Source organism: Macrobrachium rosenbergii, chromosome 48 (genome assembly GCF_040412425.1).
Source record: "Macrobrachium rosenbergii isolate ZJJX-2024 chromosome 48, ASM4041242v1, whole genome shotgun sequence".
NCBI classification, from domain to species: domain Eukaryota; kingdom Metazoa; phylum Arthropoda; class Malacostraca; order Decapoda; family Palaemonidae; genus Macrobrachium; species Macrobrachium rosenbergii.
This window is the reverse complement of record NC_089788.1, coordinates 59,067,919-59,089,648: the sequence shown is the minus strand read 5'-3', so window position 1 is coordinate 59,089,648 and position 21,730 is coordinate 59,067,919. Positions and strand designations below refer to the sequence as shown.

At 38.0% G+C, this 21,730-nt stretch overlaps 1 protein-coding gene and 1 long non-coding RNA gene across 6 annotated transcripts in view; one reads left to right on the top strand and one right to left on the bottom strand.

Moving 5' to 3' along the window:
• LOC136831432 (uncharacterized) overlaps positions 1–21,730 on the bottom strand; it is a 108,475-nt gene that overhangs the window by 6,551 nt on the left and 80,194 nt on the right. The window lies entirely within an intron of this gene.
• LOC136831429 (uncharacterized) overlaps positions 1–21,730 on the top strand; it is a 148,424-nt gene that overhangs the window by 80,366 nt on the left and 46,328 nt on the right. For all 5 annotated transcript variants that reach the window (XM_067091884.1, XM_067091882.1, XM_067091880.1 and 2 more), the window contains one exon: positions 21,453–21,555. In XM_067091884.1, the coding sequence (XP_066947985.1) occupies positions 21,453–21,555 (103 nt within the window). The remainder of the gene's footprint in view (positions 1–21,452; positions 21,556–21,730) is intronic.

Sequence of the window (21,730 nt, the reverse complement as noted above, 5' to 3'; positions counted from 1 at the left end):
AATACGGTATGTATTTAATTCAAACCTATAAATAAACAAAAGTAAATAATACGTCATACGTGTAGCCGATTGGCAATGCAAATGGCGGATAAGAAAATGTAAACAGACCAGACAGATGGTTTGATTGCCTACAATAAAAATGTTAAATACAGTAATAAAAGTAAGTATTAATCAAGGAGTTCAAGCATGATAAGATTTCATATGCTAAACGTAAAAATAGGTACTATACATGCACATTTTTTGGATAATATAAAATGTATATGTAGGCTAGTCATACTTAGGATATATGATGGATAATATACGGTAGGTACAGAATACATGTACATATGTGGTTGGTCTACTTACGACGAGATCGACTTCCTCATCGCTCTGTCAGAACCTAATGCCGCCGTAAGTCGACGACTACCTATATATATATATATATATATATATATATATATATATATATATATATATATATATATATATATATATATATATATATATATATATATATATATATATATATATATAATGTATATGTATATGTATGTATATATATATATATATATATATATATATATATATATATATATATATATATATATATATATATATATATATATATATATATATATATATATATATATATATATATATATATATATATATATATATATATATATATATATATATATATATATATATATATATATATATATATATATATAATATATATATATATGTTGTCGGACCCTTGTTTCTTTCCTTCAAGGGCCCAACACTAAGGTAAGCGTCCCATGAGGGCGTGTGGTAATTATTGTAAGTAGGAACAAGTGGCTCTTTTAAAACAGTTATTAAATTGTAAATTACCGAGGTTAAAGGGAAATGATTAATTGTTCCCGTTTCTTCTTTATTTGTGATTTTTGTCTTACAGTTCCACCTATAGTTCTTAACTGTTTTCTTAATGGTTCGAGACTCTAAGATAATGGTTTCAGACTTTGAAATAATGGTTTCAGAGATTTAACGAATTAGATTACGGGACTATTGTTTGAGAGAGTCTTTCTTCACTAACACACTTCTTCTCTTTCTGTCTTTTCTGCTTCCCACACTTCGGAATAGTTCTCTCTCTCTATCTTCCCACTCTGCGGCTTTTCTCTGTCTCTCTTTTTTCTCCGCGACTTTTCTCTGTCTCTCTCTTTTTCTCCCACCTTTTTCTGTGTCTCCTTTCCTGTATGCCTGTCCTTATATCTCCCATTTTCCCTTGTGTCAACCATGACGTCATATTCTGGGCAGGTACTGCTTTTCTGAGGCACCTCCTCCACTTGCTTCATTCCAACTTTTGGAGGTGTGTTTTAAGGAATTCTGTTGATTATTGGGTATTTGCTCCTTGTAGGATGTCCCTAGGTCTTTGGTACTGATGGCATTTGATTGGCCAAAACATCTAGGCTTGACCTGTGGGCGTGGCTTATTTCCTCTTGGGCTATCCTCAAGTCAAGGGGGTTGAGGTTTTCCCCACACTCTTACTAACCATAAGGTTCCTTCTCGCAGGACCCTCGTGGATTTCAAGGCACGGCCAGATGCAATTTCTCTTAGCGCCTCGTTAGTGCTGGTGTGTTCTTGAAGATATGGTTGGAGACTTGTTTGACAGACTGGGAAATTTGTTATGCGTTATGGTCCTTCAGACCACCCAAATGGAAATAGGATATTTCTACTAAAAAACATTTTTCTCTATTCACTGATATATTTTATATATATATATATATATATATATATATATATATATATATATATATATATATATATATATATATATATATATATATATATATATATAGCCAAAATCAAACAATAAAACACACACATATCCCCTCTTTTTACCTCTCGCCATATCAACCCGTGAATTTTCCCTTTTTCTGGGGATTTTCTTAGAAAAAATAATGCAGCTTTCTCATTAGCCCATGAGCAAAGAGTTTTCATCACTTTATCATAAAAAAAATTTATATGCATCCCAGGCGTAAGGAAAGGTGCATCCCCAAACGCTGGATTTAACCCTGAAAAGTCATCATGAAAGTCTGGCATCATTGCTGGGCGACAAACCTCAAATATGTTGGTAAAACATAGGTCCAGCCACCGTCCACCTCTCATTCTTCAACTTCATCACCACTTATTTCATCACTTGAGAGCTCGTCACTGCTCTCATATTCTTCCTCAGAAGGAACATATTCCTTGGAAGAAATATCACTGCTTTCACTCATGCTTTTTGCTGTGAAAACGAAGGTAAAATGAAGAAAATCATGAAAAAAACAGACACGTGAACTTGAGCATGACTGCATAAACTGATGATGAGAAAGCTGTGATGTCACAGCCAAGAATGTGCATGAGTGGCTGAAAAAAAAGTAGGAGGAGCTTAGTGTTAAGTATATCTTAGTTTAACCAGACCACTGGGCTGATTAACAGCTCTCCTAGGGCTGGCCCGAAGGATTAGATTTATTTTACATGGTTAAGAACCAACTGGTTACCTAGCAATGGGACCTACAGCTTATTATGGGATCCGAACCACAGTATGACGAGAAATGAATTTCTATCACCAGAAATAAATTCCTCTAATTCTTCATTAGCCGGTAGGAGAGTCAAACGCTGGGCCAACAGCGTGCCAGGCGACTGCTCTATCCACCCCTTCAACGAAGAACTTAGGGAGCTTAGTGTTGGTTAGTACAGCCTACCTACACCTGCAAAAATAAATAGGAGACATAAGCCAGCACTACAAGTATTCCCTTTAGCGTTATGAAGTTATGACGACATATATATGTCCTAGGTAGCGTCACTGCACCCTCTATGACGTCGTAGAAATGTCACGGTACCGAAGGGGTTAAAGGTTGTTTGCAGCGTACCTTCAGCCTCTGGATGCATCCACTTTTTATTCTTTTACCCTACCTCCATTTCTGCTACCTTTCCTCTATTTAGCTGTCCACCCACTCTAACTAACGCTTTTCACTGTCGTCAGTGCTGATTGGCTTAAAACACCTCAGTACTTGGCTTTATAGGTAAATTGTCACAAATCAGATTAATTAAATCAAAGAGTTAGTAGTATTGGATGGACGTTCCAGAAATATTGCTTGGTTGATTTGAATTAATGTAATGTAAACAAGAAAAAGTGGAAATGGTTGGCAAGATTTCTCTGGAACCTGGCTTATACTCTGTAAGAAAAATTGTAGTTTCCAGAACCATCTTAACTATCAATTGCAAGAAAAATTGTAGTTTCCAGAACCATCTTAACTATCAATTGCCTCTGGGATATTAATATGCTGCAGAGATAATTCTCTCTGGAGTAAAACAGTCTGCATTTATTTAGAAATTGCAAGGGATGTAGTATCATAACGTATGATTATTTCAAAACCCTTATAATCCATTGCAGAAACAATGATGTGAACCTGGTCATAACAAAATGGAAGGTATTACTTTACTTTTAGCATACACCCTTGGAAATATTGCGTAATGTCTCGTCTCTATTATATTTGCTATTCAAGGTTAGGCCGTTGTTAGGAAATGAACAGACGATGCAAGCTTTTCTGTGATGATTGATTACCTGCTAACTTTTATCAGATTAGTTAATAATCTAGCCTCACCTTGGCTAGGTGGATAGCCTATGTAATTGTACATTAACTTGAAAAAGACTGTAGTGTATAAAATGAATGAGTGCAGGTGTACAGTATTTGCATAACAGACATTGTGTACAGGTAATGTAAAAAGGGTGACAATGAGCAAACTAACCACAAAAGATGAACAGCAGCTCACCTTTTTACATAGAATAACCTGATACAAGTCTGTGATGCAGGCTTTCCATGTATGTACTTGCGACATTTGCAAAATCCTCAAGAAACCCTGCAGAAGTGGTTATGTTTAATTTTTGAATTAATTTATAAGTTGTCATGCTTTTATGAACAAAATTGGTATGAAAAATTTGTATTATTTTTATTTATGTACATAATACTATATGATGCTTGCATACTTTACATTAAAATACAGTAAAATCAATCAAAATCACAGAACAGTTATTCATGTAAACATTCTCTCTCTCTCTCTCTCTCTCTCCCCCTTAATGAGAGACTGCCGTGACGTAGTCGCATGGCTCCACCATGGAATATTCTTTCTCATGCTGTAGATTTGCGACGGGCAAGGGGGTTTCGAACAAGGGAAAGCATTCCCCGTTTGAATCTAAATGTCTCTCTCTGTCCTCTTTTTCTTCTACTCCTTTTTTACTTCTTCCTCCAGCTTATTTTTCAATTCTCTTCCATCTTCCTATCCACCCGCTATGACTACCGCTTCTATATATGTATATGTATGTGTGTATGTATGTGTATATGTGTATGTATATGTATATATGTATATATATGTACTGTATATATATGTATATTTTCTAACTCTTTTGGTTTACATAGTGTGGATATTTCCACCTTCATTAAAATTCCTGTCTGTGTGAAAGGAAAGGGCATCATACCTGGATTGGGGTTCATGTTCAAAGCTAAATGTGGGAACTGTGATTGGGAGCGCCACCCAATCCGATGATGTTTGGACCAGAAGGGTGTTAGTATGATGTCATATTGACACCCTGAAGGCGGAACTATCCCTGAGATCAGCCCGTGGATTCCAGGGGTGGGCTGTTATTAGGGTAGGACTCTGGCATATTTTCCGGTATGCCCACCAACATAGTCAGAGTGGGGATGATTGTATTCTAGTAATAGTCTCGGTCCCAACAAGCAGGTTAGGCTTACACTTGTGCCTCTCTGGTATGTTGGTGCTATCCCTTTTGGGTAGGGTAAGGGTGGACATCTGGGAGTCAGTTCCTACTGGTGTCGTTAGCTGAGAATAGGGCCCCATGAAAGTCAATGGTGCCTCTTCAGTGTTCACCAGCAGTGTTTTTTTTTTTTTTTTTTTTTTTTTTTCTACCAATTTTTTTCATGGAAGGTCCCATGTTGAAATTAGTACCCTGGGCCAAGTGACAATCTGACACGGTTGACGACCCAATGCCAGGCAAGAAGGAATACAGCCAGAATCCCCAACAAAAAGCATCTGGTTCCAGTATTGTCACTCTGGAACCATTTGCAATAAAGAAAAGCAAGAAGTATGAAATAGTTCCTGGGGTCTTTGTACCCAACTCATACGAAAAATATTTAAATTTGAAGCTCAATGGTGACAATATTGATATTTTTGAGGTAAACAGGAAATTGTAAAATGTTGTGGCAGACAACCGAAAATATCCCCTCAGAACAGTAATATGCTCCTGGTAGAGAGTATCTCCCCAGAGGAAAGCATGAAGCTGATGAGTTTGTCGGCCCTTGCGGGAGTAATGGTGGAGTGCACTCCCACTCCAGCTTGAACTGCAGCAAGGGTTTGATTTATGCCCTCAACTAATGGGTTTCTCTGAGGAGAAACTTTCAAATGAATTGAAAGATCAGGGTGTAATTAAGGTGAACAGGATCACAAAGAAGGTGGATAGAGATCGGATACCTCAACCTACCTTGATATTGACATTCAATACGTTAAGACTCCCAGAGTATGTCTCTGCAGCCTGGCATAGATACAAAAATAAAACAGTACATCCCGAGGCCCAGAAGATGTTTCACTGCCAACGTTTTGGACACACCCTTCAGACGTGCCTGGTCGAAAATACAAGAAAATCCTGCATGGTTTGTGTCAACTGTGGAGATGATGAGCATGGTATGTGCACAAGGGAACCTAAATGTGTTCACTGTGGTGAGGGGACATGCATCATCATCTCAACAGTGTGATATATATTTATTTGAAAAAGAAATTCAGGCATTAAGAGTGATGGAAAGGATAACTTTTAAGGAAGCAAGAGAGAGAGCAAAGCTAAGATTGTAAGACCTGGTCTAAGTTTTGCCTCAGTAGTAGCAAAACCTAGAAACCAACAGAAAGAGACAAATAAAGTAATAAGAAGCACAAAGGTAGAGTCAAAAAAGAATCGCTGAAAAGACGCCTAACAGATTCATCAGAATCTATTGACGATGGTAATGCGAAGACAAGGTTCAGTAGAACCAACAAGGAAGACGTCAACTTAGAGCTAAGAAAAAATTGAAGTGTCAGTTGAGACACACCCTCCACCATCTGCCTCTTTGGAGGCGAGGCCAGCACTCGCTGGCCCGGTGCCAGCTTCTGTTGGTGCCAACTCCTCTTTGGAGGACAAACCAGCAGATGCTGGTCCCCAGCGCCAGTCCTGCTGGTGCTTCTGCCTCTTTAAAGGCAGAGCTGGCTACTGCCAGCAATAGCAAGACAGTTGAGGAGGTCTCTTTAGAGAACACCTCTGCTCTCTCTGTCCTGATTGAGACAGAGAGAAAAGAAACAAAACTGCTCAGTGTCAAAGACACTGAAGGAAAGGATGTTGGCTCTTTCAAGGTGGTTATTCCCCAAGAAGCCAACAAAACTGCCCATTAAATTGTCCTCCCAAATAGAAAAAAAGAACCCTCCCAATCTTGTAAAAGGAACCATACTGATGGTCCCAGACAGAAATAAATTCACTTCTATAATTCAGTGGAACTGTCAGGGACTCCAAGCAAAGTATGAGGAAGTGAAGCTTTTGCTCTATGAGCATTCTCCTGTTGGGGTATGTTTGCAAGAGACCATGCTAGGTGAATATACCCCTTGTCCTAGGGAATATGTTCACTTCAGAACTGAATTTGATTTGGAAGTGGGAAATCACGGTGGATCCTCATCTACATCCGTCGAGATACTCCACACTACAAAGTAAAACTAAACACTCCACTTCAAGCTGTGGCTGTAATGGATTAATTTAAGAAGGCAGTATACCATATGTTCCCTTTACATTCCACCCAATAGTCATGTCTCCCGAGAGGACTTAATATCCTTAATGTGGCAGCTACCAGAGCCATTTCTTCTTCTTGGTGACTTCAACAGCAGACATCCATTGTGGGGAGATGTAACATCAAACCAAAAGGGAATATGATGGCATCTATCGAGAAAATGAAGATATAGGCCTTCTTAATACTGGAGAACCTACCCATTATCACATTCAGACTGGTACTGTCTCCTGCATTGACCTTTCAATTTGTAGCTCTAATTGCAGTGTTGATTTTAGTTGAGAACAAGTGATGACTGGCATACCAGTGACCATTCTCCAATTATAATCAGCACCAATGATGATCCACCTATCCCAAGATCACCACGATGGTGCTTAGGGAAAGCAAATTGGAAAAAATTCAAGATTTGAGCGAGCTGGAAGGGGATGCCAAAGATTTCCCAAGTGTAGGTGATGCCATCGATCTCCTCAATGGAACTTTCCATACTGCTGGCTTACATTCAATTCCTCGAACTAAAGGACTTTTCAGGAGACGCCAGTTCCATGGTGGTCAGAAGAATTAAGGCTGCTGCATCGAGCTACAAGGTCATCATTGACCAGGTGCCGTGAGACATCGCACTGTGGATAATGTCATCACTTATAAAACAGTGTAGGGCACGATTTCAAAAGCTATGAAAGCTGCCAGAAGACAATCATGGGCAGGATATGTATCCTCTATTAACAGCAGAACACCAGTCAGCAGCATTTGGAAGAAAATAAGAAAAATTCAGGTAAATTTACACCCAATCCTCCTCCAGTACTTAAAGTAAATAATAATCATGTCACTGATGCCACAGAAGTTAGTAATATATTTTCTGAACACTTTGCTCGAGTCTCTGAAAAATCAGATAGTTCCCCAGGACTTCATTTCAGAATGATGGAAGAACAACAGGTACTTGATTTTTCATCAAACAAAAAGTGAATCTTACAATATGCCTTTTTCTGAAAGGAATTTGACTCTGCTTTAGCCAGGAGCAAGAACACTGCCCTGGCCCCGATGAGATTCCTATAAAATGTTTAAACACATTTCAAGGAACACAAAACTTTTTGTAATCAGCATTATCAATAGAATATGGGATGAAAGCAGCTACCCTAGCATATGGGAATTGGCAACCATGTTACCATTTCTTAAGCCTGGAAAAGATCCTCTCTATGCAGCAAGTTACCGCCTAGATATTGCTTAACTTGCTGTTTGTGTAAATTAATGGAAAAAATGGTAAATGTAAGGCTGATGTGGTATTTAGAGCACAACAGTATCTTAACACCTTCTCAGTGTGGCTTTCGAAAAATGCACTCCACACTGGATATCTTACTGCAACTTGAAACCTCTGTCTGTGAAGCATTTGCCTCCAAACAACACCACGTGACAGTGTTTTTTGATATAGAAAAGGCATATGACACTGCTTGGAGACATGGAATTCTCAAGACAATGCATAATAGTGGTCTACGAGGAAAAATTACCTTTATTTGTCAGATCATTTTACATCGTAGGTATTTTAAAGTTAAAGTTGGCAGTACTTTATCAGAGAAAAGGTGCCAAGAAGAAGGTGTTCCCCAGGGCAGTGTTCTCAGTGTAACACTTTTTGCTCTGGCCATAGACAGTGTTACATCTGTTATTCCAAAAGAGGTCTTAAAGACGTTATTTGTGGATGACCTGTCAATATCTTTTGCTGCCACCCGGATGACTGTAGCCGAAAGAAAGTTACAATTAACGATAAATAAAATAACAAGTTGGGCTGAGAAACAGGGTTTTAAAATCTCTGTAAGTAAGACTACTGCTGTCCACTTTTGCCGGATTAGGGAGTACATCCTGATCCAGACCTCTATTTGTATGGCCATAGAATCCCATGTGTAGAACAAACGCGCTTCTTAGGCCTAGTTTTTGACAGCAGAATGACTTGGGTACCCCATATCAAACATATCAAAGCAAAGTGCCTAGAAGCTCTACACATCTTGAAGGTGCTGTCTCACACCAGTTGGGGAGCTAGTAGAAATCTTATACTAAAGCTTCATAAAACCTTAATTTTATCAAAGCTGTCGTACGGTTGTGAAGTATATTCTTCAGCTTCTTCATCTAACTTAAAAATTTTAGATTCTGTTCATCATTCAGGTATTCGTATAGCCACAGGAGCTTTTCTCATCACCAATATCTAGTTTGCTAGTCGATGCAGGAGAAATGCCCCTTGAACTCTATCACAGTCATCATTGCTTTCATACTGGTTTAGAGTGCAAAGACTTTCCAAATCTCTGGCTTTTGCTGTGGCAAACAGAAATATTTTTTTAACAGTTTTTATGAAAATCATCCAAGGTATCCTACTCCTTTTAGCTATAGAATTAAAAAGATTTTAGAGGATACAAATATTGGAAAAATCCCCAGCATTTCCTTGTGTGTATCCCATTACTCCTGTCTGGAAGGTACCTGCTGTGAAATTCTGCAGGTACTTCAGTGGAGCAAAGAGGGATAAATCTGATGAGGAAATGAGGGCAATATTTTTAGAGCATGCTTCAGAGCATATGAATACAAGATTTATATTTACCGATGGTTCCAAATCCAATGCTGGCGTTGGTTATGGAGTTTTTAGTGAATCTTTTAACCGAAGAGGTGCGCTTCCTTCAGTTGCTTCAAACTTTACAGCTGAGCTGTATGGCATCTTAGTAGCACTGGAACATATTGCAATACTCCCAGTGTCTGGCTACACAATATTTTGTGACTCTAAAAGTGCCTTAGAGTCCCTGGAAGTCTTCAATACTGATCATCCCTTAGTGTTGAAGATCTTGCAGTGGATCTTCTTGCACCATTGTAGAGGAAGCATTGTTTCTTTTGTTGGGTTCCTGCCCATGTGAACATATCAGGAAATGAAAAGGCAGACCAGCTAGCCAAATCAGCAGCACAAATTCTGATACCCAGAAAATGTCCTGTTCCATATCGTGATGCATTCCATATTATATGGAAATCCATCCAGCAATTATGGGCACTTCAGTGGGACAGAGTAGGCCCAATAAAATGAAAGAAATCACTAGTCAGACACACCCTTGGAAATATGACCTAATGCCAAGGAAGTGGGAGGTTGTATTGTGTAGATTACGATTGGCATATACACGTTTAACTCACGGCTTTATGATGAATGGTGAGAATGAGCCCTTCTGTGACGATTGCTTGGTTCCACTGACTGTTAGGCATTTGCTGGTTGAGTGTCCCAGTCTGGTGGAACTTAGGAATCATTTTTATCAAATAGCAGTGAAGCAGGTGGTAATTATAACATGGCAAAACTGTTGGGAGAAAGTATGTGTATTAATAATGTTATCTCTTTTATCAAAGAAGCTGGTCTTCTCAAATATATTTGACAGCTGTGCTGTCTTAGTATATATATATATTTTTTTTTCTCTCTAAAGTTATACTGTTTATCTGATCAAATCTATTAATAGTTCTTTTTAGCAGAATTTTATATATTTATTTATTTATTTTAGCTAGTTTTTTTTGTTTTTCCTTTTTAATAAAATTTATATGTAGTTCTTTTTAGCAGAATTTTAATTTTAATTTTTATAACATACTATAAAAATTAAAAGATCACACTTAGTATTCGGCGTTCGGTGACCCTGGTAGTTGTGACGCCAGATAACTCTCAATTAATCAATCAATCAATCAATCTCTCTCTCTCTCTCTCTCTCTCTCTCTCTCTCTCTCTCTCTCTCTCTCTCTCTCTCTCTCTCTCTCATAAATCAAGAATTTCCATCTTTTGATATATAACGTAAGAATAACTTCTCTCTCTCTTTCCAAAGTTATTCTCTCTGTCATAAATCATGAAAAATTTCTCTCTTAAGAACAAACCTACCTCTCTCTCTCTCTCTCTCTCTCTCTCTCTCTCTCTAATAATCTCTCTCTCTCTCTCTCTCCAAATAATTTGAATAATTTCACTCTTGATATTTAACATAAGGACAACCCCATCTCTCTCTCTCTCTCTCTCTCTCTCTCTCTCTCTCTCTCTCATGTAGTGAAATATGAATTACACTACGTATTAAGATAACTTAAATTAAATTAAAGTGCTTTGGGAGCATGATTTTGTCATACATAGGGTTTAAACTATAGAAATAATCATATACACAAGGGGTTTTGGAACCTACCCTCACGTAAGTTTCAGGTATTACTGAAACTTAGTGTTGGAAAAGAATCACGAGCATTCTGTTTTCCCAACTCTGTCCTTCACATTGTTCTTAGAGTAATTGGATTAATTGTTAGAAAATAAAATATCCCCAGACTTGTATGATGGTTTTCAAGTCGGGCCTGGAGGAGTGATTGGTCAGCTAGTCTCTCTCTCTCTCTCTCTCTCTCTCTCTCTCTCTCTCTCTCTCTCTCTCTCTCTCTCTCTCTCTCTCTCTCTCTCTCTCTCTCTCTCTCTCTCTCTCTCTCTCTCTCTCTCTCTCTTTAAAACTTCTTAGCAGTATATGGAAACAATAGCCTATGATAAAATGCGTATCAATGGCAATTAATCTTTTCGAAAGTTCTGTAGGGAAAACTCTAAGGGATTCCACACCTGTGATGATGAATGTAAACTGTGCAGTCATGGCCATAGTGCAATTTAAGGAGAGATTACTGTAATAAATTTCTATGATGTATCTAGTCTTTTGTTTACTTTTATACTGTATGCATTTCAACTTCTTTATGAAAACATTTTTTGACTCGATCGACCCTGTTGCATGTAGTTTGATGTCAGGCAGATAATGTTCAGTCAGTCAGTCAGGTAGTCCAAGTTATTTTTGCTTATGTAGCAGCACATCTAAGCATGAATTGGAATGAGGCAGATATGCTTGCCAAGAAAGTGACAGCAGAATCACTTTCAGAGATACTGTACTCCATCTTCTGTTAAAGTTAACGTAGCTTAAGGTTCCGGAGCCCCTTGCGCAAGGTGAATTTTCGTGTAAGTTTGGCATGGTCTTTAAAAATGCTAATAAATGTTTATTTCTAGAGTTTAAGTACTAAATATGATCCTAATCATGCTTCCAAAGTATTAAGCTAACTTTTAAATGAACTAAAGTTAGTGTAATTTTATTTAAAATTTAGCTTATTACCCTTAAAAAAGAAATAAATGGTTGACGTAAAAATTGAGTACTGCACAGTTTCATAATAGCGCATTTACAGTAGATGTGTACGTATACTAATGTTACCCCTAATTCATGGGATGCCATTTTCTTTTTCACAGAGTAAAAGCTGTTTTCTTTGCGTCCTAGGTAAAATTCATGCGTCACAGTCATAACAAAGGTACAGTTCAATAAAATAACGAAAACATGTACATAATGTTCGTAGAAGGTAGTACATCACAGGTAAAATTCAATCAATTTAAAATTATATACTGTACAAGTAATAACATACAGAGAAATAATAAGTTGTAAAAATATGTTTGAGCGGTAACTATGAATGAGAAAGAGAGAGAGAGGGAGAGAGATACATATACTGTAATACAGTAACTGTACTGCACTGCTTTTGTATTGTATTTATGTGCAAATATATAAATACAAATTTTCCATTCTGACTTTACGCCTAAAAACACGAAAACTTATAAAACAGTACTTAAAAATTAAATACATTTTCTGCAGGGGTATCAGCTTTGAAAAGTGCAGTAACTAAGGGTGTCACATCTTGTAAAAGTACACCAACTGAGCATGCTGTAATTACATGCACATACAGATTGCATCAGCACTTTCTCCGAGATTAACAAAGTAATTTTCAAAGAATGACACTTATACAACTCTTAGTTACATCTCTGATATTACATTAACGAATTCATTTTATCAAATGAGCGTGACTGAACAACCTCATCTCAAGGTCATGTAAAGTCCTTGTGACAAAGACTTTGCGAATGGACATAATACGTGTATGATATTTATGTACAAAAATATAAATATAAATTTTCCATATCGATTTTACAGTTAAAGGCATGAAAATTTATAAATGTACATTAAACAAGTATTTTTTGCAGGGGTATCATCTTTGAAAAGTGCAGTAACTTTGCAAATGGGTATCACATCTTATAAAAGTACACTAACTGAATGTGCTGAAATTACCTTTGCATCATGTTTATGCAGGTACAGAAATAAAAATAATACATTTTTCATACAGATTTTACACATAAAAGCATGAAATGCATTTTTCATACAGATTTTACACAAAAGCATGAAATGCATTTTTCATGCATATTTTACACATACAGATTTTATACATAAAAGCATGAAATGCATTTTTCATACAGATTTTACACAAAAGCATGAAATGCATTTTTCATACAGATTTTACACATAAAAGCATGAAAACTTGCAAATTATTTAAAAAATTAAACATAACCACTTCTGCAGGGTTTCTCGAGAATTTCGTGCGTCTGTGAAAAAATTGTGTATGCCAGTTAGTTAGGTTTCAGTGAAAAGTTCGTGTGTATGTGAATTACAAACTCGAATCGCGTAAGAGCTAAGTATTACTGTGTGTGTGTATGTATATATATATATATATATATATATATATATATATATATATATATATATATATATATATATATATATACAGGCAGTCCTCAGTTATCGGTGGGGGTTCTGTTCCCTACAGCGTGACGCTAACTGAAAATCGGTGATAACAGCACCGATCCCTGTCCTTACTTAACCCTTTCATATCTGCATAGTTATCACATCACTGAGGGCACATGAGCCCCGAGGTGTCTGGGAGCGCTTCGAGAGCGCGAAAAATAATTATTTCGAAAATTCAGCAAAAATAGAAATTTTATGCCAACAACGTTCATTTTGCTGTCCTTTTTTCTAAATGTTTATATTTTATGGTGGAATAGTCAGAATAAGAGTCCCAGCTCTCTAAATACAAAACAATGTGAGTTATTTCACGAAAAAAAAAAATCTTTACTTATTTTTATATTTTTCGTTTGTAACCCAAAAACTATGAATGTCAGGTGAATGAATTATTTTTTATGAGAAAGCCAACAAAATTCTCTAAATATCGACATATAAAAGAATGCAAAACGAATAAGTCCAGCTGGTGAAAAAATTGATAGAAAAAGGGCAAGAAACAGAGCGCTCTGCCCAAGCGATGGGTGAGAATTATCGCTAGAAAAAGTTTTTTTGAAGAGCCCTCTCTCGGTTATTTTTCATAGAAATTACTTTGTAAATATACGAAAATGTAGAGGAAAAGTTGTAGAATAAAGTGAAAGTCAACAAAAATGGCTTTGGTAACGCAACAGTTTCATTTTGACGTTATAAATTGATTGAAACGAAAAAAATGTTACCGTTGTCAACATTATCGTTCCTAGCTCAAAATCTATACCAGTTAGGCAAATGGATTATTTTTTATGAGAAAGCCAACAAAATTCTCTAAATATTGATATATAAAACAATGAAAAACGAATAAGTCCAGTTGGTGAAAAAATTGATAGAAAAGAGGGTAAGAAACAGAGCGATTTGCCCGGCGTATGGTGAGAATTATCGCTAGAAAAAAGTTTTTTTTGAAGAGCCCTATCTCGGTTATTTTTCATAGAAATTACTTTGGAAATATACGAAAATGTAGAGGAAAAGTTGAAGAATAATGTGAGAGTCAAGAAAAATGGCTTTGGTAACGACAACAGTTTCATTTTGACGTTATAAATTGATTGAAACGAAAAAAAATGTTACCGTTGTCAACATTATCGTTCGTAGCTCAAAAGCTATAACAGTTAGGCGAATGGATTATTTTTTATGAGAAAGCCAGCAAAATTTTCTAAATATTGATATATAAAACAATGAAAAACGAATAAGTCAGTTGGTGAAAAATTGATAGAAAAGAGGGTAAGAAACAGAGCGATTTGCCCGGCGTATGGTGAGAATTATCGCTAGAAAAAGTTTTTTTGAAGAGCCCTATCTCGGTTATTTTTCATAGAAATTACTTTGTAAATATACGAAAATGTAGAGGAAAAGTTGAAGAATAATGTGAGAGTCAAGAAAAATGGCTTTGGTAACGACAACAGTTTCATTTTGACGTTATAAATTGATTGAAACGAAAAAATGTTACCGTTGTCAACATTATCGTTCGTAGCTCAAAAGCTATAACAGTTAGGCGAATGGATTATTTTTTATGAGAAAGCCAGCAAAATTTTTCTAAATATTGATATATAAAACAATGAAAAACGAATAAGTCCAGTTGGTGAAAAAATTGATAGAAAAGAGGGTAAGAAACAGAGCGATTTGCCCGGCGTATGGTGAGAATTATCGCTAGAAAAAGGTTTTTTTTGAAGAGCCCTATCTCGGTTATTTTTCATAGAAATTACTTTGTAAATATACGAAAATGTAGAGGAAAAGTTGAAAAATAATGTGAGAGTCAAGAAAAATGGCTTTGGTAACGACAACAGTTTCATTTTGACGTTATAAATTGATTGAAACGAAAAAAATGTTACCGTTGTCAACATTATCGTTCATAGCTCAAAACCTATAACAGTTAGGCGAATGGACTATTTTTTATGAGAAAGCCAACAAAATTCTCTAAATATTGATATATAAAACAATGAAAAACGAATAAGTCCAGTTGGTGAAAAATTGATAGAAAAGAGGGTAAGAAACAGAGCGATTTGCCCGGCGATGGTGAGAATTATCGCTAGAAAAAGTTTTTTTGAAGAGCCCTATCTCGGTTATTTTTCATAGAAATTACTTTGTAAATATACGAAAATGTAGAAGAAAAGTTGAAGAATAAAGTGAGAGTCAAGAAAAATGGCTTTGGTAATGGCAACAGTTTCATTTTGACGTTATAAATGGATCAAAGCGAAAAAAAATGTTACAATTGCCAACATTATTGTTCCTAGCTCAAAACCTATAACAGTTAGGTGAATGAATTATTTTTTATGAAAAAGCCAACAAAATTCTCTAAATATCGACATGTAAAAGAATGAAAAACGAATAAGTCCAGTTGGTGAAAAATTGATAGAAAAAGAGGTATGAAACAGTGTGCTTCCAATAATGCAATCCCACATACAAATCCCAAAATAAAAAAATGTAAAAAAATGCAAGATACAAACCCACATACAAACCCCACATTTTATAAAAGAAAAATAACATACAAACCAATATTCAAATCCTACATTTAAAAAAAAAATAAGATACAAACCCCACATTATAAAAAAAATTATTACAAAATATTAGAAGAGAAACATTGTATGGGAAAAAATTAGAAATATTCATAAAAACCCATCACCAGAAATTTGAATAATGTACTCACCAAATATCGTGACCCCTCTTGAATTCCTATATACAACTCCTCCCTCAGGTGAAGGGCCTGCCATCTGAAGGGTTGCTGAGGAGGAGGAAGCTGCAGGAGTTAGATGATTATCCGTGGTCTCCCTGCACCTCTTTTGGCAGGGCCTGACCCACGTCTTGGTGAAGGCTTGAGTTGCTTCTCTGTGTGGTATCTGTAGAAGCAATTTCTTGGTGCCCTACACAGAGGAACTCTACATGCCTTACACACCCATGATGTGTCCTTACGTATGCTATCTAGCAAGCAGACGTGGCATCTCAGCTGTTTTCCTTGATGGAGGGAATCTCCTTATATGAATGAGGCAATGTTCCCCTGGTGCAAGACGCTCATAGTTCTCCAGGAAGTTGGCACGCCGTGGCACACCTAACAGTTCCGGTTCAATACTAGCAGCAGAGAGACCAGCAGCAGAGAGACCAGCAGCAGAGGACCAGCAGCAGAGGGACCAGCAGCAGAGGGACCAGCACCAGAGGGACCAGCAGCAGAGGGACCAGCAGTAGAGGGACCAGCAGTAGAGGACCAGAATCAGAGGGACCAACGTCTGCAAGAGAAGGGGGCACAGAAGAAGTAATGAGGAAGAGGAGGAGAAGGAAGAGGAGAAGGAAGAGGAACAGGAGATTCAACAGCAGCCTCAGGAATGTCAACAGCAGAATCCATAGAATCGGGATCATCAGGCTCAGAATCTTCGCCAGCAGATGCAGCAGCAGCAGGAACAGGAACAGGCAGGACATCTAATCTGTCAGCTACAGGTAGGTCAGGTAAACGAGCAAAAGAAATATCACTCAAGGGCCAGTCTTCTGCGTTGAAGTTTGTAAGTGCTTCAGCACATTCATACATAAAGTCAAGAAGTTTGATTTTCTTACTTTGTGGGTGGTATTTGGCAAACATAGCGTAAGCATTCAGTACTGCCATCTGCAATAAATAGAAAGTAAACTTGCGGGTCCACTTCATTCCCTTCCTGGCCATTGAGTAATATTTCATCAGCTGGTCAAACAGGTCTACCCCCCACCCATATACTGACAGTAGGTGCCAATAATCAAAGGTCTGTTCATTGTCACTGTTTCAAGACTTGTACCAGTAGCCCGTCTTACTCGCCTCCTGTGCACAAACTCTTCTGTTTCTGCATTGCAGGCTGTAGTGATCATTGTCACTAGTCGAATGTCCTGCCAACAGATTACGAAGACGTTCCCCTCCTACGGAAGTGCATTGAATTCCGAGGCACCCGTTGACGAGTCAAAGACTTTAGAAAGTTAGGTGCTCCTTTCCTTACAAGACGGTGTCCCTGAACAGAGAACACCACGAGAATACAACTCCTCAGCCAATTCAATAGAGTTGTAGTAGTTATCCATGAAAACATGGTAACCTTTGTCCAAGAGAGGCCCATTAGTGTGAACACAATGTCCTTCAAGGTTGAGGTACTTCCTCCATATGTCAGGAAGTCAACAACGTATCCGCTCTTGGCTTCACACAACATATAGAGTTTGATACCATACTTGGAAGGTTTCTGAGGGTTGTAGGTCTTGATAGACAGCCTACCCTTGTATGGCATCAAGCCCTCATCCAATGAGACATTGCGTTCTGGGGTGTAGGTGGCCCTAAATCGTGCCTTCAGGTAATTGATGACAGGTCTGACAAGGAATAATCGGTCGTTATTATCTCGAGGATGGCCTTTCTGTTAGCTGTATGAAAGTACCGGTTGATGGCATCAAACCGGTTCCTGGACATTATCCTAGCAAAACCTGGCATTGAAAAAATTTTGCCTGTCTGCCAGTACATTCGCCTCTCTGGTGCCGGGAAAATCCCCATGATAATGATGAGGCCCAGGAACATAGCCATCTCTTGCACAGTTACAGGCACCCAGGATCCCTTGTCCCCACGACACATCTCCTTCGCATGTAATGTGCATACGCATTAGTTTCTGCAGCCAAGTATGCCAACAGCTCTCTAGTAATAAAGAGCTGGAGAAATCCGAGAAGTGTCGTAGGGGTAGGGACATTCAACCCTGGCATACCTGTGAAAGGCAGAATCACTGGAGGCGAGGATCCTGGGTCCACTCTCATCTACATCATGGGTTGGTTGCCTGTCACGGCCGCTCATCCTCGGTTCCAGACCTCCTCCTTCTTCGGGAACGTTCACCTCGGGCACGACGGGACCACCTACATATACACCATCACCAGCACCTCTGCCTGGACATCAGAACCACTGCTTTCACTACTACTACTACTCCTCCCTAGCACGCCCACGGCCTCTTTGAACCCCTGAGGCATCACCAGAACCCAAGGCCTCATCAATCCCAGCATTACTAGGGACACCATAAAAATCCCTCAAAGCTTCCCTCATCATCACTAATACCCTCCCACTCCCTGCATCACCGCCTTCAAGGAATGCCTCAAAATCAAGTGAAGGCCTCCCAGGATCAGCAACAGACACAGCAGCACCCTCAAGATTTATCACTACAACACCATCATCACCAACACTCCAAGCATCACCATCTCTCCCCAACACTACTCACAGCATCTCCAACACCACCAGCATCACCATACCCAGCATCACCATCTCCAACACTGCTCCCAGCATCCCCAACACCTCCAGCATCACCATCTCCTCCTCCAACACTACTTACAGCACCTCCAACACTGCTCCCAGCATCCCCAACACCTCCAGCATCACCATCTCCTCCTCCAACACTACTTACAGCATCTCCAACACTGCTCCCAGCATCCCCAACACCTCCAGCATCACCATCTCCTCCTCCAACACTACTTACAGCATCTCCAACACTGCTCCCAGCATCCCCAACACCTCCAGCATCACCATCTCCTCCTCCAACACTACTTACAGCATCTCCAACACTGCTCCCAGCATCCCCAACACCTCCAGCATCACCATCTCCTCCTCCAACACTACTTACAGCATCTCCAACACCTCCAGCATCTCCCCCCAAAACATCAACACCAGCAGGCCCTCTCACAAACTTACCTGTTGTCTTTTCTTGGCATATATGCCCTTCTTACCCTTACCCTTACCTTTACTCGCTTATACTTACACCACCTGTTGCACCACTTCAACAAGCATACCAACAGAAGCACCAACAGAACCCCTAATAACACCAGCTTCACCAACAAAACCCCAACAGCAGAAATACCAGCAGCATCTCTCTCCAACTTACGAACTTTTTCCTCTCTCTCTCTCTCTTACCTCTCTCCCTGATGCTTACGCCACTTGTTCCCGGTACTTCACCAACACTAATTGCGGCCTCTCTGAACTCTTTTTTGCGTACCTGTAACACATTTTCTAATGCTACAACTCCTGTAGCCATTACCTCATCAACATCACTCCACTCAATCATTTCATCATCAGCATCAATCACTTCAGGACCGGAATCTTCTTCCTCAAACTCGAGACGAAGCAGTTCCATGGCTTGTTTGTTTGGTGAGGTTAATCTTTGAGCCCTCCAAGAAAAGTCATAATCCATTAGCTTACTCCTTATCTTGGCATCTTCTGGAGATTCAGAGCCCTGCCTACTAAAATCTAATCTTCTTTTATGAGATGCACTAACGCTGTTTTGCGCCACTTTTCCGTAAAATCTTCGCGAATGCATCTCGGAAAAGTGTTCTCGCCACGGCACGATGTAAACAAAAGCCCGTGTTGACAGCAGCTCGCACGTGTGGTCACTGAGAGAGAGGCGTGGGTGGAATCAGCTGATTTCATTGTGAGAATTTTACTACGCCTGGGATTTGAGCATGATTACATGAACTACTTAGCTGGCGATTGATACCCAAGTTACACGGTCCAAGGTATGATCTACCCTTTGGAAATCGGTACTTGTCCGAAAATAAAAAAATTTACCCCTACCACGCTGCATCTAAAAATTTCGTAAATTATACGTAAAATTACGCCAGTCAGACAAGAGGGGGTTAGGGGTGATTATCCGTAATATTACGCCAATTGACAGGAAAGGGTTAAGAGAGTGAAATTTTATATGAATTATTACGGACAAAGAGAGAGAGAGAGTTAGTAAGAAACCTTCAACCTGCTAATCAGCAACACTCCCCCTTCTTGTCATGTTAAATCAACATGTCTGACAGCTTTGCCTTCGTGCCTCTTACAAAAGATGAGGGAAAGATATTTGTTTAAAATATGTATCACATATGAATTTTGTAATTACAGTTATATTATTATTATTATTATTATATTATTATTATTATTATTTAATCTTATTAATATTTAAAAATAGTACTTATTAGGTAAAAAATTTATTTATCATACAAAACAAATAAACATACATGTACCATAAAAATTCTCTCATCTCAGTAAAAGAGAGAGAGAGAGAGAGGAATTATTACTTTTATTATGTAATGTTATTTAATTTACACATGAAAGCTTGAAAACTTATAAATTACATTAAAAATTAAACATAAACACTTCTGCAGAGTTTCTCAGTGTTTGCAAATGTTCATGTGTCTGTGAAAAACTCGTCTATGACAATTAGTTAGGTTCCAATGAAAAGTTCGTGTCTGTAAATTCGCGCAACTCTAATCGCGCAAGTTCGGGGTATTAATGTACAGTTGACCCCCGGTATCCGCAGGGGATAGGGACCACAACCACCTACAATAAGTTGGAACCCCCCCTCTAAAAATGCTTATAACTGCCTATTTCAATAGTTCAAATGCCAAATATACCTTAAAGTATCATCCTAAAACATTCTAATATCCTTTCAGAGTCATCTTACAACATTACCCTGAAAAATATTACAGCTACATGGAACACTCCTACAGCTGTTACTCTTACCAAGGCGAAAACTAATCAAGTTACACCTATACATTGTTCAGGCACACACATTTTCTTTCATACAGTAGTATTCAAGCCTTACCATTTTCTGTTAACATAGATGGGGGAAACTTTGGGAATTCACAAGTAGAGTTAAGTACTGTACCTAAATATTTAAGTATGCATTAAAAAAGACATTTAATTGATATTTTGCTGTTTACATTAATATTGTTATTTGAAAATTAGTAAATCTTTTTTTATCAAAAAATGTATTTAGTCATGAAAATAACATGAAAATACAGCAATTAGTGAATATTACTTTATGAAAAAATCTGTGAATTAGTGAATTTTCCGTGATATATTAGGAGATACATTCCACAGAAAAATCCATGATTAACCAAAGCCGTGAATGCTGAACTGCGATATAGCATGGGTTGACTGTATTGGGGAATGTGAGGAGAAAAAAAATGTCATCTTATATTTCTCCTAAAACTTGTCTGGTATAAAGTTATTTAGTTTTTACGCAGTTTCCCATTAAATATATACATTTTTTATTTTCAGGTACTATGTTGCCGAAGGAGTAAGGTTACACTCACAAGAGACTTGGCGTCAGGTGGCAGGTTCAGATGGAAGAAGCCTGGTTGAAAAGTATATAGATTCAGTGGTTAGTTATATATTTTTTGGTTATTTCTTTTAGATTTTGTATTGTTACATAACAGACACACCCTAATTTTAAGCTCATTTCTGTAGGCAGCAGAGATGATACATTATTTGCTATTAACCAAACTGCCAGTGTGATAGCATTGATATTGGCATATTTATTGTAGCTAATCATTATT